This window comes from Chrysochloris asiatica, unplaced genomic scaffold (assembly GCF_000296735.1).
Source record: "Chrysochloris asiatica unplaced genomic scaffold, ChrAsi1.0 scaffold00116, whole genome shotgun sequence".
In the NCBI taxonomy this organism is placed as follows: domain Eukaryota; kingdom Metazoa; phylum Chordata; class Mammalia; order Afrosoricida; family Chrysochloridae; genus Chrysochloris; species Chrysochloris asiatica.
The window spans coordinates 1246976-1266603 of NW_006408634.1; the positions used below are offsets into that span (position 1 = coordinate 1246976).

At 57.0% G+C, this 19628-nt stretch overlaps 2 protein-coding genes across 3 annotated transcripts in view; both read right to left on the bottom strand.

Moving 5' to 3' along the window:
- Positions 1–710: 710 nt before the first annotated feature.
- Positions 711–16003, bottom strand: U2AF2 (U2 small nuclear RNA auxiliary factor 2). 2 transcript variants are annotated; one of them, XM_006868088.1, is made up of 12 exons: positions 15907–16003; positions 12769–12904; positions 12283–12327; positions 11988–12091; positions 11499–11650; positions 10317–10433; positions 9660–9798; positions 4747–4826; positions 4536–4658; positions 4283–4369; positions 3929–4177; positions 711–1428 (listed from the first exon to the last, which is right to left on the bottom strand). In XM_006868088.1, exons 1-12 carry the CDS (start codon positions 15953–15955, stop codon positions 1294–1296), a joined length of 1416 nt encoding a protein of 471 aa, XP_006868150.1. In that variant the 5' UTR covers positions 15956–16003; the 3' UTR covers positions 711–1293. The 2 variants fall into 2 exon arrangements, with proteins under 2 accessions (XP_006868150.1, XP_006868149.1); XM_006868087.1 differs by having other exon boundaries at positions 4271–4369; positions 15907–15989.
- A 2163-nt stretch (positions 16004–18166) lies between these two features.
- CCDC106 (coiled-coil domain containing 106) overlaps positions 18167–19628 on the bottom strand; it is a 6912-nt gene continuing 5450 nt past the window's right edge. Inside the window, exon 4 of the mRNA XM_006868282.1 lies at positions 18167–18483. Coding sequence (XP_006868344.1) covers positions 18167–18483 — 317 coding nt within the window. The remainder of the gene's footprint in view (positions 18484–19628) is intronic.

The window sequence follows — 19628 nt, forward strand, 5'->3', positions numbered from 1 at the left end:
CGGAGTCGGCAGGAACAGTCCCGCCCGCGACACCTAGGCCCCGCGAGGTTCGCGCGCCGTCGCCCGCCGTTCCCCGCGCCCGGCCCGCGCTCACCTCGACCCCTCACGCCAGGCTCTGGGGGGTCATGGCGGTCAGCCCCCTGTCCCCGCTCGGCCTCGGTGTCACGGGGCGCGCGGCGGAGGCGCACTTGGACGCACACGCGGACGCTCCGGGGACCGCACGCTGACCGCCCCGCCGGCCCGGCGCCCGGGAGGGGGCGCGGAGAGCCAGGCGGGGGAGGGGAGCCGCCGAGCGGACGGGAAGCAACCGGAGGAGACGGACCGGAAGCGGAAGTGGCCGCGCGCCCCGCCCCCTGAGGCGCCTGCGCAGTCCCAGGGTGAAAAACCGGGGACAGCGGCACTTCCGCCGCGCAGCCGCCACCGCTGATCTCATTTCCGGCCGACTACGCAGGGACTGGCGCTGTGCCCAGCGGACTGTGGACTTGACAGGAATCGGGGGAAGCGGGCCGCGTGCGCCCAATTGCCAGGGGCTATTGGGGCTGACCAGACCTTCCGGGGCAATTCGCTGCCCACGTCCTGTCAGCCTTGTCCAGACAAGCTGCCCCTTCCCCCACCCCACTGTGTGGGTCTCGGTCAAGCACCCAACAGCTTGCCAACAGGAACTCGGAGAATGGAAAGGGAAGGGTCAGACATACGACACAGAGGCTCCGTAAAGTAAAATACAACAAAATGTTTAATGAGCAAATTCGTCTTAGCAAATATGAAACTGCCACGGGGGGGCGGGGCCACGAGGTGGGGGAGCAGGTGGGTAGGAGGGGCGACTACAGAGAATCCACTACGTAAGAAACCAGGGGGACCAGAGAGGGCCAGAGGCCGCAAGGGGGCAGGGGCTGTGGTCCTGGAGGGGGAGGGGGCTGGGCACCAGGGGCCGGACAACAAAATTCAAAATATTTTGGCCATAAAATATAAACACGCTATTTTCCTACCAGGGGCAAGAAGGGAAGGTACGAGGGAAGGAGAGATTGTTTGGGGAGGGGCGTGGGGGTCCTAACCCACCCTGTGCACACCCGTCCCCATCCCAACCCAGCCCTGTGTGGGCAGGCGCAGTGTGTCCACATCCCCGTCCGCCCGCCCCCTCCCCACCCCGATCCGTTGATCGCTGCCATTCCAGTTGCTGCTGGGCTGTCAATCGGCTGTCATCCGCGGCCCATCGTCTTCAGAGAGGGGAGAGGAGGGGCGCGGGAGGGGAGGAAGCCCTCTGCCGGTCGTGCCCCCACCTTCCCCTGGCCGCCTCTACCAGAAGTCCCGGCGGTGGTAAGAGTCGGGGTCACAATACTTTGTGACAACCACTCTGTTGGCGAACTTGCGGCCCGTCAGGCCCTGCATGGCTTTCTGACAGTCAAACACAGAGGTGAACTCCACAAATATCTGCAGGAAGAAAAGGTGTGTGAAAACTCAGCATTGGGATAGTAGGTATACCTCACCAGCATGAACACAAACCCAGCAGGCACTTCAGGGCAGAAGGCTGAGCTGGAAGGGGGCTTCCCACAGCCTGCAAGAGCTGTTGGGACAGATTTATAGGGTGTTTACCCCAAATTCCCAAGATTAAAGACTAGGGCCCAGCAGCTCCCAGAGAGTCAAGCAATTTGTCACCTCTGCAGACATTAGAGGTGCCCTTTCAGGGTCATGTTCCCCTCAGACAAGATGGAGGGAGGGGACAAGCAGACATGAGGGCCAGTGGTCCGTCATCTGCAAAGCCAGAACTCAAAGATCAACTTGAACCACAGAATCTACTCCAGTCTTCACCACCTGTATAGGTGTGGCGCTGTGGATTAACACGCTGGGCCTGCAAAAGTCGGTTTGAACCACAAGATCAACAGTTCAAGCTCACCAGCTGCTCCTCATAAACCCTATACAGAATTGCAGTAAGTCAGAACAGACTCAAAGGCACGTGACATCAACAAGGAACAAGGGAAGGGGGAAGTTTGGGATACAATGGGCTTAATCCAGAGCCTAGAATATTCTATTAGGATAAATGACCCCATTTCCTCAAGGAATAAAATAGCTGGACCTCTCAAAATAAAAGGGAGGAGGAGGAAGTAGGTAGAGCTAGTAGAAATTGGGAGAGACTATGACCAAGTCCAAGGTCTGGGAGTAGGGAGTCTTTGTTTGGATCTTTGTAAGACATCCCCCTGAAACAGAAAATGATCACAGAATGGGCAGATAAGACACTAAGGGTGATGGGTACAATTGACTTCTAGTAGGCCAAGGACACAGTCACCCTCCTGAAATGCAGAGGATGAGCTACTACAAGTAATGACAAGGACAGTACTGTACTATCCACCGCTTTCAGGTACAAGCAGGCCTCGGCGACACAGCAGGGTCACCTTTAGGCCATTGTAAAAAAGCCAGCTGGTGCAGGAAAGTGAGTACAAAATTGTGGGATTCCCAGGGCCCAGGCAAGTGATGACTGTCTATGATGTATACACCAGCATGGTGAAGTCCTTTGAAATACTGTGAGAATGACCACAAAGGGGCAGAGACAGGAAGTGAGCAGACGCCACTGGAAGACCAGTGCTAAGACTGCTCGGCGCAGGGTCACTGCAGCCCTCCAGACCCTAAGAGAACACAGGATCTGTGAAGCAGAGTCAGGTCAGGTTGGTCTGGATGCTGGACAAGATCAACAATCAAGTTTCAAACCACAGCGGGGAGAGGGTCTTGCTTCTGAAGCACTGAGTTTGGGTTTAAAGTAACAAGAAGATTTGACCAAGGGTAGACTCTCACAGCCAATAATTAAGTAGTCACTGTCAGTAAGAGGAATCCTGGTAGCTGAGTGGCCAAGTGCTCTCTGGCTAACCAAGGGTTAGCACTTCATACCCACCACATGCTTTGCGGAAGAAAAGTGAGGCAATCTTCTTCTGTGAAGATTGCAGTCTTGGAAACCCTTTTGGGCAGTTGTACAACTGTAAAAAGTTGAACTGACAAAAACTACGTGACATATTTACAAGAACACACACAAACTAGCTGTTGAGGCTGCTGATACACAAGCAACACCTGATGGGATGGATGGGCTGGGTCCTAGGTGAGGCACCCTTCAGTGGCATGCAGCCATCTAAGGGACAACAATCAGACTCTGCCTGGAGCCGTAGCTAATCGCCTCCAAACTACTGCCTCCTTCTGGTCTACTGACCAGACCTGGATGGTCCCCAGCTAACACCAGGCAACATTTTGAGCAAAGAATTTTTCTAACAGTCAAACACGGAGAATCTTGATTAAAAGAAGGTAAAGCAGAATTTCAAAGTCAGACATTCTGGAATTGTTGAAGCTCAAGAAAGCCCTGAGCTAATCTTTCAGCCTTAAACCAAAAAATCCCCTGAAGTCTTCAAACCCCAAAATTCTTTAGCTTACCTAGTGAAAAATATCTGCCTGGAGCAATGTTTTTAAAGAACTATTGTTTCTTGATGCTAAGTGCAAGTGGGTCTGAACCATGACCTTGAACAGGGTGTCCGTGCTTTAAGCTGTTGAGTAGGTGTTACGTTCAGCTGTGGAGACTCTCAACAAAATACATACATAACAAAGGCCAACAAAACAAGAGCCCAGGGTCCTTCCCTTCCTGCTCCCCACACACACTCACAGCCCGAAGCAACCCTTAGGGACTGGCATAACCTCCTTCCCACGCAGGACACTCCTGCTAAGTGCGGCACCTGTGTGGCCCACAACCTCGTGGTGCCAGAGCAGATGGCTGCTGTGACAAGTCAGGAAGGGGACCTGGCAGAGGCCACACCAGGGGACCTTTCTAACATGGCACCCACTGCACAGAAAGTACTGGGCTTCAGAAAGACACGACTACTTGATCTTGTATAGAATCAGCAGCTGAGCCCCTTTCTGCATGAGCCACCAGAGGGGACTCAGGACTGGCCACCCTCACCTTTCCGCAGCCGGGCACCTCGACACCGTCCACAGGCCGGGGGATCTCGATGGACTTGACGAGCCCGTACTTGCTGCACTCGTCACGCACATCCTCCACGATCTCCTCGTACTCCTCATCGTCCAGCAGCTCCTCGGGCAGCACCATGTTCATGAGGCACAGCACCTCTGTTGGGTGGCCACCCATCTGCACCTGGGAGCTCATCAGCCCTGGCACCTGCAGCGTCACTGGCGTCTGGTTGATAGTGCTCTGTGGGGGAGGGGAGGCGGTGTCACAAGGGGCCCAGCCACATCTCCCCACCTGCCCCCCGGGGGTCCCGCTAGCCAATGGAAGATGACGTGCCGGGGGGCTCACCAGCGTGGCATTCTTGGCGCCCACACTCGCCCGCTGGACGAGCAGCTTCTTGTCCCCGAGCTGCATCCCATTCAGCCCCGCAATGGCCTGTGTGCAGGGGTGAGGCGGCAAAGAGCACAGTGGGTGGGCGTGCCCAGCCTTACTCACTCACAGGCCTTCCCTACCCCTCCTGGAAGAGTCCCTCAACTTGGATAGCAGGGTAGGGCAGGGTAGGGCAGGGTGGGGTGGGGCGAGGCGAGGCCCCAGGACTCACCTGGTCTGTGACGTTGATGTCCACGTACTCACAGAAGGCATAGCCTTTGGAGAGCCCCGTGGCGCTGTCCTTGACCAGGTTGAAGGCCTTCAGGGGCCCGAATGAGGTCAGCAGCTCCTTCACCTGCAGCGAGACAGACATTAAGACTCAGGGTGGGGACGGGGGGGGGGGGGTCTGCAGGTGTGGGCGCTGAGAGGGAGGGGGGCCTTACCTGGTCATCATTCAGATAGTTGGGTAAGCCCCCGATGAAGAGCTTGTGGGCAGAGTCGGGGACCACAGTGGACACAACTCCTGGGGGGAGAAAAGGGCGGCTCAACCCCCAGCACAGCTCGGCACCCAGCAACACAGCACCCTCCGCGTACTAAGACTCGTCCAGGGCCCTAGGGATCCAGCACCAACCAGATCGTCGTACCTAGCTCAGGGCAGAGTGTCCGCCCACACCTCCGAGCCTAACCAGGAGTGGGGACATGGCACATGACAAATGCCTCCCAAGATGGGCAGAGACGGTGCTGCCCGGGAGCCTCAGAAAGCAGAAACCAACCCAAGGTCACACTCAAGGTCAGACTAGCAAGGGCTCCAAGGACACACACACCTCTCTCTCCATCACCCTCACAGTCCTTTGCTGACACCACCCAAGTCGAGCCTCCCCACTGACCATCTTCCCCCAGCCCTCCTCCTTCCAGGGATCCTGAAGTTGCTGTGGCCGTGGGGGGATGCGCTGCATGTCGGCAGCCCTGCAGGCAACAGGGTCCCCAGGGCTCCAATGGCCATCTCGCTCACCACTGCACACGCAGAGCCAGAAGGGGCATGAGCCGCCCACGCTCTCTCACACACGTGCACATGCGCGCCTACCGGGGGTACAGCCTGCTGCCCCTCATCACGTGTGCAGATTTCTAGGTGCCACCCAGCCAACTGTGAGATGTGTACCAGCCATCCGGCCCTGCCTCCGCTGGCCCCGCTGCCACATGTCCTGAGCCTCAGGGAGCGACAAAGGTAGGAATGCTGTGCCCTCGCCGTCAATGAGAGGAGCAGCCAGCGGCGCAGCGAGCAGGCCAGGCCAGGCCAGGCCCTGTGTCTAATAGGCTCTCGGGCTCTTACACAGCACCCGACAGGCAAGAAGGCCACATGACCACCCCGATGGCTCTGACACACTAGGGGCAACATCCCCACCAGACCAGCTCCTTGTCTGAAACTGGCTGTGCGGAGGCAGATGCCAGCTCCCTGTGTGAGGGTCTCCAGGGGAGCGCTCACTAAACCAGGGCCTTGGGATGGGCAACGGGGGTCATGCCATTCAGGCTTCTCTGTCATTGGGGATGGGGCACCCTACATAGAGCACGGCTGCTCCACAAGCCAGTGAGGGGCATGGTGGGTGCTGGGGTGACTGCGGAGCCCTTCCCAGCAACGTGGGGGCCACAGGCAGAAGTGACCCCACGACAGCATCCTCACAATGGTTCTTTCAATCTGTTGTTGCTGCCACGCGGTCAGTCTATCTCAATGGGGGTCCTTCTTTTTCTCTGACCCGCTTGTCCAAGCATAACACCTTTCTCCATGAACTAGTCCCTCCTGAACACGTTCTAAGTCAGATTTGTTCATTCATCTAGCAATTCAAACATACCGGGTCTTCCCAGATTGGCCTTTTTTCCACGCACATGCGGCAACCGAAAATACCATGGCTTGGAGTCAGGCACACCTGAGTCCTCAAAATAACACCTTTGCTTTCTAACAGTTTACAGAAGTCTTTTGCACCAGATTTGCCTAACACAATACATCGTCTGATTTCTTGACTGAAGCTTCTATGAGCAAATTGGTTCCAAAAATAATGAAAATGATCCATGTGCTTCTTTAAAAAACAAAAAATACCTATCTAACCTGGTCCAAAATGAATCGACTGGAACAAAGATGAAAATGATTGAACGGGCAGGGAAACTAGATAAATGAAAACAAAACCATGAGAATAGAAAGGAAGAACATGTTCACGCATCATGAAGACCCCAACCACCACTGCGCCTAATGACTCGTGTCAGAAATTCCTGAACAGGAATCTAAACTACTGGGAAACCTTGGCCAGAAAAACCTGGCCCAGTGGGGCACTTGGTTCTACTGTGCCTAAAAGGGTCGCTATGGGTCATAACAGACTCAATGGCTCCGACCAACAGGCCTCATGGTCACAACCAGCGCCAGCTCCACCGGTATCCTCAGTCTCCTCTCAGAAAGATGGGCTGGGAGCCCGCAGCATCGCTAATCGGCAGCCTCCCCTGGCTCCTAACATAGAACAGCTCACCCCTGTATCTAGTTAACAGGTTGAGTTTATTCAGGTCTGTGCCCTTCCATCAAGATTAAGGAGGCTCCCCCTTCCAGTTTCCCAAGTTGGCTTTTTTCTTAATCACAATCAAGAATGCCTACTGATCTTATCAAATGCTTTTCCCTATTTTTTTTCTCTCTTTGGTGGTTGTTTTTTTAGTGCAGGGAGTGTTTAAGTAAAATTTTATATATAAACGTATAGCCCTTACAACAGAATCACACATCTTGTTAAGTCCCAGCCCCTAAAACCAAATCCATCCACCTAGTTCAGGTCCCTTGGCCACTCGCCACGTCTCTGAGGGCAGGTGGATCCCAGAGAGGGTCAACAAGTGATTTCTCTCTGTTTAATCACAGCAGAAGACAGCTCTCTCTGGAAAAGGGTTTTCAGTGAGGGAAGATGGTCCCTAGAAACTATGACCCTTAGTCACCCCCATGCCTGGAACTGGACTCACCCAAGTGGCTCAACTTTCCACCAAAAGGGTCTATAATGTGAACAGTGACACCAGGGAGGTATGCGTGCCTGCCAGCAGTTAACCATACAAGAACAAAAGGCAGCATATGCCCAGGTAGAAAGCTCAGAAGGCAGGAAGGAGGAGGGAAAAGACAAATGGCCATGGGAGAAGCAGGCAGGAAGTGGAAAGGATGCTACTGTTACAGTCAAGGGACTGCCCTCAGTGTCGCGAGACAAAACTGGAATCAGCTGTTGAATGGGACACCAATTTGCTCTATAACCTATCCCCCAATCACAGTGACGTTAACTAATAAGGACAACAGTCAAAGGCACCTGCCGTATTCCATGCCAACAGGCAGGAAGGGCTAGGTGTGGGTTCTGAGGTCAGGCGGCAAGTCAGGACGGCGGATGCCAACTCTACACTTGGTGACCTTCAACAAGTCATTCATCACTCTTCGCCTCAGCTTCCCCCACGGTGAGAGGGAAGAGCAGTCTTTACTACAGCAGGGGTCAGCCAACTTTTCTGCCAAGGGCCAGGTCAGAGAGATTTCTTTCCAATCAGTCTCTTCTGACACTACCTAACTTGGTTGGCCTCCACAGCACGGCGCAAGCAGCCAGTCTGCAACAAGACGGCCTGGCCATGGGCCAGTAACACTTGATTTAATGGCCAACAGGCAACTGTCCAGATTAGGTACCTGGGCGAACACCAGCTGACCCTTGTACAGTAGAATTGCTATGGAGATTACAAGATGACCCACCCGGTACACTCAGGACAATGCCTAACAGAGTAAGCACAGAGTGAGCGGAGAGCTATGGAGCCTACAATGATTTCAAACACACTGAACGTGACGGGCACACAAAGAATAGTCTACGTCCGTAGGGAACCAAATCAGAGATACATGCAAACAGTCCAAGGGAAACCCGGAGATCATAAACCTCAGCCTCTACAACCTAAGACGAGAAGAACTAGATGGTGCCCGGCTACCACTGCTGACAGCTCTGAAAGGGATCACAGAGGAGGTCCTGGATAAAAAGGGAGAAAAATGTGGAATAAAACGCAGAATCGTACAAAAGACCAAGCCTACTGATCTGAGACCCTGGGTCACCCCTTCAGGTCTGGAAATGAACTCACCCCCAGGACTCAATAGTCAGCCATACAATTGGTCTATGGGTGGTGGTGTGGGGAGGGGGCGGGGAACGGGACAGTTACACCAGGCAGATCCGCACACCTTAGAGTCACCAGCCATTGAGTTCACGAGGGCAGCACTTACCCAAGGACAAGGTTCAGGAGGATTAGGAAAAGAGGAGGAATGGAAACAGGAAACACAGGGCTGAAGCAGGTTAAATGATGTTTCACTGAGGGGCTGCATTCAGTGAAGAAACAAAACGTGTATGGAATTGCTGAGTGGAGAACTAATGTGCACTGTAAACCTTCACCCAATTCACATTCAAGTTTTGGTTTGTAAATCTCTTACTGGGTTTGGAAGTTTGGTTGTCTGCATACATACGTGGAGATTCCTCCCGTTTCTGCAGAGTCTCCCCATTTCCACGTCCGTTAGGATGGAGAAAGTCGGGGGACCCGGGCAAGTCCTGAACTGCCCTCTGCCTTTTGAAGAGCCGACTCCAGCACTAAAGGGTCCTTCAGGGCTGTCAGCCAGCAGACCCTGCGCTCTCCACCCGACACCCAGCGCACACTAGAGGTCACCCGTTTGTTTCTGCCTGGATCCCCGGGCCACTTGTCTGTAAAGGAAGACGACTTCACGGCCTGTGGAAATTACGTGACGCTCCAAGGTGGGAGCCCGTACAAGCTGCACAGGCAGCCCCCGGGCAGGCCTCGCGGTGACTGTGGTGTGGCTGCTCTCATGTGAGGGTGGTGGGGCGGAGCGGCCCCACTAAAAGACCAGGAAGCTGAGAACATGTACTACCTTCAAGGAAAGAGCGTGCCGACCCGTCACCGTACGATCCACCGATCAGGCCTGTGGGGAATGGGCCCAGAGCACAGGATTCAAGGCAAACGTGTGACCGTCCACGCGCCAGACCCCACGCCGGGAGCTCTGCTGACATCGCGCTCACTCGCTCGCACACCCACATGCACGCCCACGCATACACACACTCATTAGTGCGCTGTCCCCCCACACACCCTCCCTAGGAGGCTGAGGCCCAGAGAGATGGAGTCACTCGCCCGACATCCCAGCACCAGGAGGCCACAGACCCTGACTGCCAGCCAGCTAGCTGCCTGACCTCCCGCAATGCCTCCAACCCGGCCCTAGCCTGCCACTCTCTGGGTCCTGGGCATCACGTCTGCCAAGCGGGGGACAAGCCCAATTCACAAAGCCCTCCAGAAGCACTGCTTCCTTGGCAGCTCCACTCACCAGGCACGTAGACCGAGGGGTTCTCCGACATGCCGGGCAGTGGCTGGTAGTCATGAGGTCTGCGGATCTTCAATGACTGGCCCTGGAAGATGATGCCGTCGAACGCCATGGCCTGCGTGGTCTCGTCCACTGAACGGAACTGTAGGGGGGGCACAAGGGTGGTGAGAAGCAGCCAAAGAAGGAGCCTCTTCAGTCGGGTAGATGTTTAGTGTGCAGCTCTGCGTGGCACCAGGAGAACCAGGCAGCCACAACCACAGCTGCTGCCTTAAGAAGCCATGCTCCACAAACATATGCTAGGACGCGAGACGCCACACAGGGAAGGGACGGTGCACTGAAGCTGCACTCCAGAGCAGGGCTGCTAGAAGCCCCCCTGCTGCCAGGCCCCCATCAAGTACAAAAAGGGAGACGAGCACCTAACAACATCTACAACACTCCAAGGCTGATTGGTAAAAGAGCAAGCCTCAGAGCATCGAAAACTAAATACACCGTCCCCCACTGTCCGTCCGTCCCCCACTGCCCGTCCGTCCCCCACTGTCCTTTCCCTGAGGCGTCTGTTGGAGCTGGGGTCAGAGACACAGCAGCCCAGAGCCAGCCCCCAACAAGGGACAGGTCCTCACGTGACACCAGCTTCCTCCTCCCTTCAAGTGCCCGGCTCACCTCCAAAAAGGCAAAGTTCTTGTCCTGGTTGATCTGCACAGCCAGGACCGGGTTGCCAGGGGCCTGCGTCAGGCCCCCCAGGCGCATCTGGGCGTTGAAGAAGTCCATCATGGCCTCCTGCAGAGGGAAGAGGAGACAGGGGGGGTGGGGAGGGGAGGTGGAGAGAGGAGGGGAAGGGTGAGAGAGGGAGACACAGAGGGATGTGGGGGCAAGGGGGGAAGGGGGGGGGGGTCAGAGGGGAAACGAAAGCATGAGGACAATGAGGAGGGCACAGCGGTCAGAGATGGCAAGGGGTCGGAGGGGGCCAGACGAGCCAGAGAGGTGAGAGGAGAAACAGTGTGGAGACATGAGGAGAAAGAGGAGACCAGGGAGAGAAACTCAGAGCAGAGACGGGAGCGGAGCAGGCGGGAACCAGGAACAGGTCAGGGAGGATGAGACAGCCGACGGATGGACAGATGGACACCCGGCGCAAGACAGAGAGGAGACGAGAGCAGGTGAGGAGGGAGGAGAGGAGGGGAGGGAGGAGAGAAGAGTGATGTGGAGGGATCTGGCCCTGGAGTCCGGGGGCTGGTTTATCAAATGGAGCAAAGTGCAGGTTGAGAAAGTCAGAATGGACCTTACTTGCCTTGGACGATGGTAGCAAACTTTTTGTTGCTACGAGGGATCTCAGCCCCACAATATTTCACTTTAAAGAGAAATGGAAACAACTCTTTGATCTCGGGATTCTCCGGGGGGCCATGGGAAGGGGTGGGGAGACGGGGAGGGGAGGAGCGGGCAGGGAAGGCGGGGAGAGGCCGGGCCGGGCCAGGCAGCAGAGAAGGAGAGGCGTGTCAGAGAAACACGAGGGCGCGTGCGTCTGTGTTTATGTGCGCTGTGTCTGCGTCTCCCTCTCTGTCTCGCTCCGGTGACGGTCACTTATGTGTGTGCTTGAGCCCTGGGCGGCTGGAGGAGTTGGGAGAGGGCAGATGGGAGAGGGGGAAGAGGAAGGAGGGAGGGAGAGGACCACCCCCAGCCCGGCCCCTGGCTGGCTCAACTCCATCGGTCCGTCTGGGAGGGGGCCGGGGGGTCTTGCAGGAGCAGAGTCGGACCCGTGCAGGATGAGGGGAGGGGATCCAGGGAGGGAGAAGGGGCAGGGAGTTGGGAGGAGCTGGGGACAGGGGAGGGCTAGGGGGAGGGCAGTACCTCAGTGATGCCAAAGGGGATGTTGCCCACATAGAGGCGCCGCGCCTGTCTGGTCATCTGGCTGCCAACCACAGGCACTGGCGTTGGGGTCACAGCCAGGCCATCTGGGGTCATGGTGGGGAGAAGGGCGGTAGCCGGAATCTGACCAGCAGCTTTAAAAGGGTTGAACAGCATTAAAATCAGAACACTCTGTGGTTCTGGCTCAAAACCACCCCTGCACGCCCCCTAAAACCTTCCATCTTCTGCTTAAAAGTTGCCCCAGACCCAGCTCAGGAAGGGTAGGGCAGCATCCCCAAACAGCCGACAGACCCCCCAGCAACTGTGCCATCTCCTTGTGGGATCCCAACAGAAGGTCAACCCACTCTGTTGTGGTCTCTCCCCTCCTCCTCAAGTCCAGGCAGGAACTCCAGGGATACGGGACCCCCCTCCTCCAAGCCTAGGGTCTCAGTGCCCACCCCTCCCTGGTTGGGCCCCTCCCGGGAGGCACACCTTGCATGGCCTTGTACTGCATGGGGGTGATGTGCTCAAATCCCGGGGGCGGCACGTCCCAGTACTTGCGAACCTTCTTCTTCTTCTCATGGCGGGGAGACCGACTAGGGATGGGGAGGGCAGAGTGGGAGAGGGCACCCTGAGTCTGAGGATCCAGCCTGCATGCCCCTCGGCTCCCCCACATCAGCTAGCCCAGCCCTCTCCAGGAAGGGTTAGCTCAGGGATAGGCTGGGTCCCGGTGTGCTGGGCTGGGGCTAAGGTAAGGACAGCAGAATGGGTGGGAAAAGCGGCTCACATCAATCCGCCGTGCTCCTCTTTTGCTCCTCTGGTCAACGGTTTGCTGAAGATGGGAGGGAAAAATTTGGGAAGAGATGACTAGGGACCCTCATCTTTGCCAAACACCAAACCCCAGCCTGGAAAACTGAAACTCCCAAGCCAGGCCAGGGCTGAGGCTTGAGCAAGCAGGGCCCCCACAGCCTTGCCATTCCGCTCAAAATATGCTCCCACACCAGAACAGACATTCTCTAGGTAGAGAAACTGAGGCAGGATTCCACCCACAGTCCCCACCTGAGAGGGACAGAGAGAGGAGCCTAGGAGAGGACCCCCAGCCGGTAGGCAGGCCCAGCTGGGACACAGTCCACACCTTGAGAGCTCAGGGAGGTAGAGCCTCAGAGGGGGCATCTGCGAGAGCACGCAGAACAGGCCTCTGCAGAGCCTGCCACGGAGGGGAGCCCACCCCAAGTGAAGCCAAGAGTGTGGGGGTTACTGAGTACACCAGTACCTTCGCCGCCGACGGTCCCGGGAGGCACTCCGCTGATCCCGGTTGCGTCGGTCCCGGCTCCGGCTCCGGCGCTTGCGGTCCCGGCTTCGAGAGCGGCTGTGGCTGCGCTTCCGGTGCCGGTTCTCTTTGTCCCGTTCTAGGAAGGGGAAGATGAGGGGAGGCGCTGGGGCCGGCCTGCCAGAACACATCCAGCAGGCAGTGACCTGAGAGAGCTCCTCTACCCACCAGTCCTTGGAGGTGGAGGGCTTGACCCTTGCTCAGAAGAACAGGGTTAGAGACTGAAGGTCCAAGAAGGCCCCCAGACCCTTCAAAAGAAAGTGGTGAGGCAGCTGGCAGCTAGCCTAGGGATCGGATGCCGGGGAAGCAGGTGAATAATGAGGAGAGAGACAAGCTCATGTTTCCCACCCCACCCCCTTTCTCCGAGGGCCCCCTCACCACCCTGCCTGCCTCGCTGGTGGGCTATCAGAGGCTCCACCAGAGGGAGGACAGGACCAGATGGACAGCTGCTTCTGCAGTCCCTCACCCATTCTCACTTGGAGGCTAACTGCCTTGGCTTTCAAGGGGGGAGGATGGCGGACACGAGGGTGAAGCAAGGCCCAACCCAGGAGGCACAGAGCAAGGCTCCCCCTTGGACTGTCTCCTCAATTCAGATGCCAGGGATCTCTAAAGCGCTCCACCAGCCCGCAGCGGCAGTGGTCCTGGCCAGTCCCCAGTCCCCCTCCTGCATTTTCCCAACATAATTAAAACATCTTTTGTAAAAGCATCTCAATTTCAGAAGCACTAGTACTCAAGGAACACACCTCCACCTTAGAAGAGGAAACAGTGAGTTGCTTACATGGGCCTGTGTCCCCGCCACCCACCCCTGGGGGAAGCATAACTGGGCTCCCATTCCAGATGATCAAACTGAGGCACTGCAGCCATGTGACTTGCCTCAAACCAGACAGCAGGAGTATAGCAAAGCCTGCTCCTTGTCAGTTCAGTGGGTGCAGTGAAGCACCAGGCAGAACACTCCAGAGTCTGATCTGACCTAGTGAATGACCTCCTCGGAGCCCCCTCACGAAAAAACCCTGAAAGCCTGGACTATGGAGAGCCCCCAGCTCGTAGCCCAATGCAACAAAGGCAATGACCAGCAGAAAGGGGTTCCCCCAGCATCGGTGGTGCCTGCCTGCTGGGGCCCCTGGAGGTGCAGGAGTTCAGGAGCCCCCCTCCAGGGCAGAGCAGGCCTGGGGTTGGAAGCCTGTTCTACATACTAATCTCGGACTGAGCCTGCAGGACTGAAGGCAGCCCCAGTGGGGTCAGGTCTGGGGAGACACTGAGAAAGTAGAGAGCCTCACTCCATCCCACCGGACCAAGGTCAGCTACTTCTGACCTCACCAACCTTAAAGGCTCCAACTTCACACTGAGACACTCTCTTCCTCTAGTCTGCCCAGGGGTCGTGAGGCCTCCACAGAAGGGGGCACCTTTCCCAGCCTTTCCCCACAGGTGGGACCCCAAGCCTGACAGCTGGGGATGCCATCACAATAGCCAAAGGCCCCCCATGCTGCCTCTGACCAGAGGAAAACCGGGAAGAATGCATGCATTTCCTGGGCCTCCGTTTTCTCCAGCCAGGAAAGAAATCATTTCTGCCCCCAGGGCCTGGTGAAAGGATCTACTCAGAATCGCCTACAAAGAAAAGCTTAATCCCGACCGAGATAAACACTGGCGAGTTTAAAGACCATGGATACTAACACCCTCTCTGAGCCTCTCAGAGGCCCACAATCAAAAAAACAAGAGCCAATCTACATATGAAACAGTAGAAACACACCGAATTACAGACGTGTATCAAGCCACACAGATACTCACCAACCAAATAAGCATCTGAAAAGGCAAGTAGCCTCAAGCAACTCCAAAGCTGGCGCTCTCCAGCAGTGTCTTAGATAAACGGAATCGGCGGAGAGGATCACCGAGTCAGCCGGCACCAGCAGGCACCGGGTTTACGCTGCTTCCTCCCCGGCTCCCGTCCCTAATCCAGCCACCTCCCTACCTATCCAAGTTTCCTGGGCTCAAGAAGAATGCCCGAGCCTTCCCGTGTTCACCCAGAAATCCAAGTAGGCACGGGGGCTCTTCACTCTCAAGCACCAGGAGACCCACGTCCCCGACCGTGCCAGGGACTCAGCTGCTTTAGTCCCGAAACCAAGCAGGGAGGAGGCAAGAGGAACAGAAGACTTAGTCTAAGGGCTCTCCTGGGCCCAACCTCCAGGGCGTCCCTCGGCAGGGCAGCGCGGCCACGTGCTTTGTTCTAATTGCGGGTCCCTTCCTCCCGCCTGCACCCCACCACACCCTCGGGCCTCATCTCTATATGGTACCCCGATGCTGGAGTACGTCGGCGTTGGGGGGCTAGGGAGGCACACCACGTATCGGGACGATCAGGACAGCCCGTACCAGCGTGCGCGTGGGGCAGATGCACGCTGGGCGGGTACTTGGGCTAAGGACGATGGGTGGTCGGTCTCTCCCTCCCCTCTTTGAAGCAGAAACACGAGCACACCAAGCGCTCCAGTTCATGGCGGCGGCCCCAGGAAATTGCGGCTCTCAGAAGGCCGTGCACCAGGGGTGCGGGAAGGACCCCGAGATCGCCCGCACTCGGGGTCCGCGACACCACCTCGGTCCACGTGAAGGAAGGATGGGGGGGCCAGGCCCCATAACCGCCATTTTGGAAACAAAGGGGGCGTGGAGACAGGGCCGTGGGCCCGACCGGAAGCGGAAGTACCAGGACAGCGGGAGAAAGTACGAATTACGGGAGCTGACCTATCTTGTCCACAGAAGGGGATATTAAAAAGGGAAATGGACGTCCGGATAATAAGAGGGCTCACTGCCCAGCCGCCGCCGCCGCCGGGGACCACGTGGAGCACGGAAACGGGCACGGAGGCGCGCATGCGTCACGCGCCCGAGCTCCGCCGTCCCCTTTCCCGCACCGCGCGCGCGGCAGAACGCCGGGAGGTCACGTGGGCCAGGCGCGCGCCGCCGAGCGAGGAAAGGAAGGTGGCTGATGGCGCCGCGCGGCGCTGAAAGGAGGAGGGAAAAGGGGAGAAAATGGCGCGGGGCGAAGAGGGAAACGAAAAGCCACCCCAACCGCCGTCTCCATGCCTCCAGCGCCCTCACCTTGTTTATTCTCGTTGAGCTGCCGCTCGAACTCGTCGAAGTCCGACATGCTGAGGCGGCCGCGTAGGGCCCTGTGCAGCTCTCGCCTCGCCTTGCCGCCCGCCCGCTCCGGCCGCTTCGGCTACTTCCGCCGCCCGCTTCGGCTACTTCCGGCCACGGTCGGCGCTTCGCCGCCTCCTACCTAAGCAAGCTGCGGCGCCCCGCCCCGCCCCAGCTCCGACCCCCCCTCGCCCCGCCCACCCGCCCGCCCGCCCACGAGCTGTCCCTCCCCACAGGGCCTTGCTCCGGCGAAGGCCGGGAGGCGGTGGCTTCGGCTTTTCCGAAAACACACGAACACAGGACTTCGTCGGCTTCCCAGGTCCTCGTAATTTTTCGGAGATTGCCTCCTCAACGTTCGGATGGTTCCGTAGGTCCTCGCTTTCCTCCGCGTCGAGCTGCTCGAAGGGTTCGGCTACTTCCGACAATTCAAACCGTCCCAAAAGTTAGCTTCTTCCAGTCCCCCCACTCTTTTCCGTTACCTTTTCCAAGAAATCGGCCCGGCGATTTCTGACAATCCTAACTGTACCGAAAGGTTTCTGACACTCGTCCTCCGGCCTGTTCAAAGATTTCTGCTCAATTCCAAGCTTCGGCTCTTTCCGGAGATTCCACTCGCTCACTCTTACCCGCCCGGAAATTTTCGGCACTTTCCGCCACTCGCAGGGACAGGCTTCGGCTTTCTCCGTCAACGATTCGGCTCCTTCCGGCTTCGGGACCCAAAATGGGTGGGAGGACGGTGGCGAGGTGGGTCAGAAGAAAAAGGGGGGCGGGCTCACGGCACCTGGCTCTTGGCTCCCCGGTTGAGGAGAGCGGAGGAAAAGATGGGGCGCTCTCGTGGAAGGCCTAAAAGAGGTTGCGCTACCAAAAGCAGCCAGCGGGATGAAGGGTGCGCGCGGCCGCTGCGGAGGTTGCCGGCGCGGCTTTGTGCGCCTGCGCAGGGTAGAAGCGGAGAGGAGCGAGGTAGGCTTTTGCGGCTGCGTAGGAATCGTCTGACGTGAGGTATACTTCCCCGTGAGGGGTACAGGTTCCAGAATACACTGTGCGCATGCGCTAGATTTTCCCTTCTTATCGTAAAGATAGATGTTCCCCGACCGTTAAGCAAGCACGCCCTCTCCTGGTTGTCCCAGCAACCACTTCTGTGCGCTCGCTCTCTCTTCCACCGCGCAAGCGCACGAATGCACTTCTGGGAGACAAATGAAACTGGCAGTGGTGCCCCCTGCGGGCCGGCGAAAGCCTCCGCCCCAAGATTACCTGGTCCCCCAGGTAACCATCAAGGCTAGAAGTCTCTGGGTCCCGCCTACTGCCGCCACGCCTACATCCCAAATAAAGCAATTGACAGTGTTCACGCCTTTTCGCCACAGCTCTGCCCTTCTGTTCTTTGGGACACAGCTGCTTTTCCTACCACCTCTGCCTGCAGGGGGCTAATTACACCCTGTCTTCCATTTCCCTGTTTCCTGCCTGACCGCCTGCTCCCTGGAACCCCCCAAGGGCCCTGTCACCGTCTCCGTAGCAACCACCACCCCCTTCTGACAACGTTCCCCCTCTGAGCAAGAGGCTGAGGCCTGATTTATTCCAAATGTTTTCATTTCTTTTTAATTTAAATTATCTGCATAATTCTCTGTCACAGGTGATATCGATGGGGGCACCCCAGAACTGGGGTGAGACGCTCCCAGCGGGGAAGGTCGAGTTTGGCCAGACTCTTTCAGAGGCCGGGGATAGACATGGGAGTCCATGCAGCCCTCTGCCCAGAGGGCTAGGGTCGCTCCAGTAAAGGTTTTTCTTGTTGGAGGAAGGTACCAGAGTTCAGGAAAGGGCAGAAACAGGCCCTGGGCAGTAGCTCTTGAGAGCCTGGATAAGTGAGCCCCCCCCCCCACCTCACAATCCCGGGAAAGAGGGGAAAAGGAATGCTGGGAATACAGGGAGCAAGGGGGCAGATACATCTACAGAGAGGTGGGAGCGGGTGTCTGCAAGGAAGAGAGGCACACATGGTCCTACAGAGACCCTAGGAGGAGCACCCACTCACCTCCCAGGCCCATGCACACACACACACAAGGGTTTGGAGAGGGTCCCAATCACATAGATGCACCTCCAGAGGGTGGGTAGGGTTCCACTCACCCACCACCAATAAGCCGGGCGGTCCCACTCAAGGACGCGTCCGGGAGTGGGAGAGGGCAGGGAGGACTGGGTCAGGAGAGGGTGGGTGGTGGGCGTGTCCAGGCAGCAATCACCGCTTGAAGCGGTAGGTGATGGGCAGTAACAGCTTGCTCTTCTTGAGAGCTTGCACCTTCTTGAGCGTTTCCTCATCCAGGGCCAGGAAGCATCGGCGCGAGTACTCCAGTAAGCGCTCCTTGGAGGGGTCGAACTCGCCCACCTCCGCCAGCTTCTCAGGGGCCACGATCAGCAGCTCCGCGATGGGCGTGGTCAGAGCCACTGTGTTGCGGTCCACTCGGTGGTGCTCGAAGGCGCGAGACATGCTCTTCAACTTCTGGAAGGTTCCCAGGATCTTCTTGTAACGGCAGAGAACGCCGTCCGCATCCTTTACTGCATGCGGGGGGTAGAAGAGACAGACAGGAGGGATGGATACAGGCGTGGGGGGGGAGGGGGGAGAGGATAGGAACCCGAAAGAGATGAGGCGTGGGAACAAGAGAGCCAGGTGTGGGGAACAGACCGGAGATGCAGGTGGGAAACAAGAGAGCCAGGTGTGGGGAACAGACCGGGCGAGAAGAGGACATGCAGACAGGTGAAAAGCCCCAGCCCACAAGAATTGGTGAAGGAAAGGGGAAAGGGCCAGAGTGAGGAGGTGGGGACAGGGTGAACAATGGAGCACCGAGTGTCCGAGCAGTGAGGATAAGGAGAGAGAAGGGGTGAGAATAGACGAGCTTTCCCATAGGCCTTCAGGAAATGTTACTTCAACCAAAATCCCTGTCTTCCAACCCTAGACAACCCTCTCCTGCCCCCCAATAATCCTTCCCGGAGGCAGGACTTCCATTCAGTGAGGCCACATAACCAAGGCACTATGGGTACTGTTTAGGGCTTCCTATGAGTTCCCCACCCAACAAGGGGTCTCCTCATATCACCCCGTTTTTACTCATAAGGAACTGAGGTAAGTAAAGGTTAAGGAATGGCCCATGGTCCACTGCGGGAGGGGCAAACCAGAGGGTTAAAGTCTGTAGAAGCCAGAGCTGGGGTACCCCACAGCTGGCTCAGGCTTTGATGGATGGGGGCAGAGCCTGTGTGAGCAGATAGGACAGCCTTTGCTAAGGCAAATCCTTGCTCACACACACACACACACACACTGATATACAGTCTCACACACAAACTATCATACAGGCACACACAGAGAGTCAGCTATTCACACTCAAGTGAAGGGCTGGAGTTCAGGAAAAGAGCAGAAATGGGCCCTGGGAGGTAGCATGCACACAAAGACCCATAGATACTTAGATGCAAACACACATATACATACGCTCACATGAGAAATTCTGTCACGTTTGTTCCAACTCATAGCCACCCTGTAAAGGGTTTCTGAGGAGTGGTTAGTGGGTTTGAACCACTGACTGGTTACCACTCCAGTGCTTATCCTGTAGTGCTACTCTAGGATTCCATATATATTTTGTTGTTGTTGTTAGGTGCCATCAAGTCTATTCCAACCCACAGCAACCCTGTATAATGTTTCCGAGGAGTGGCTG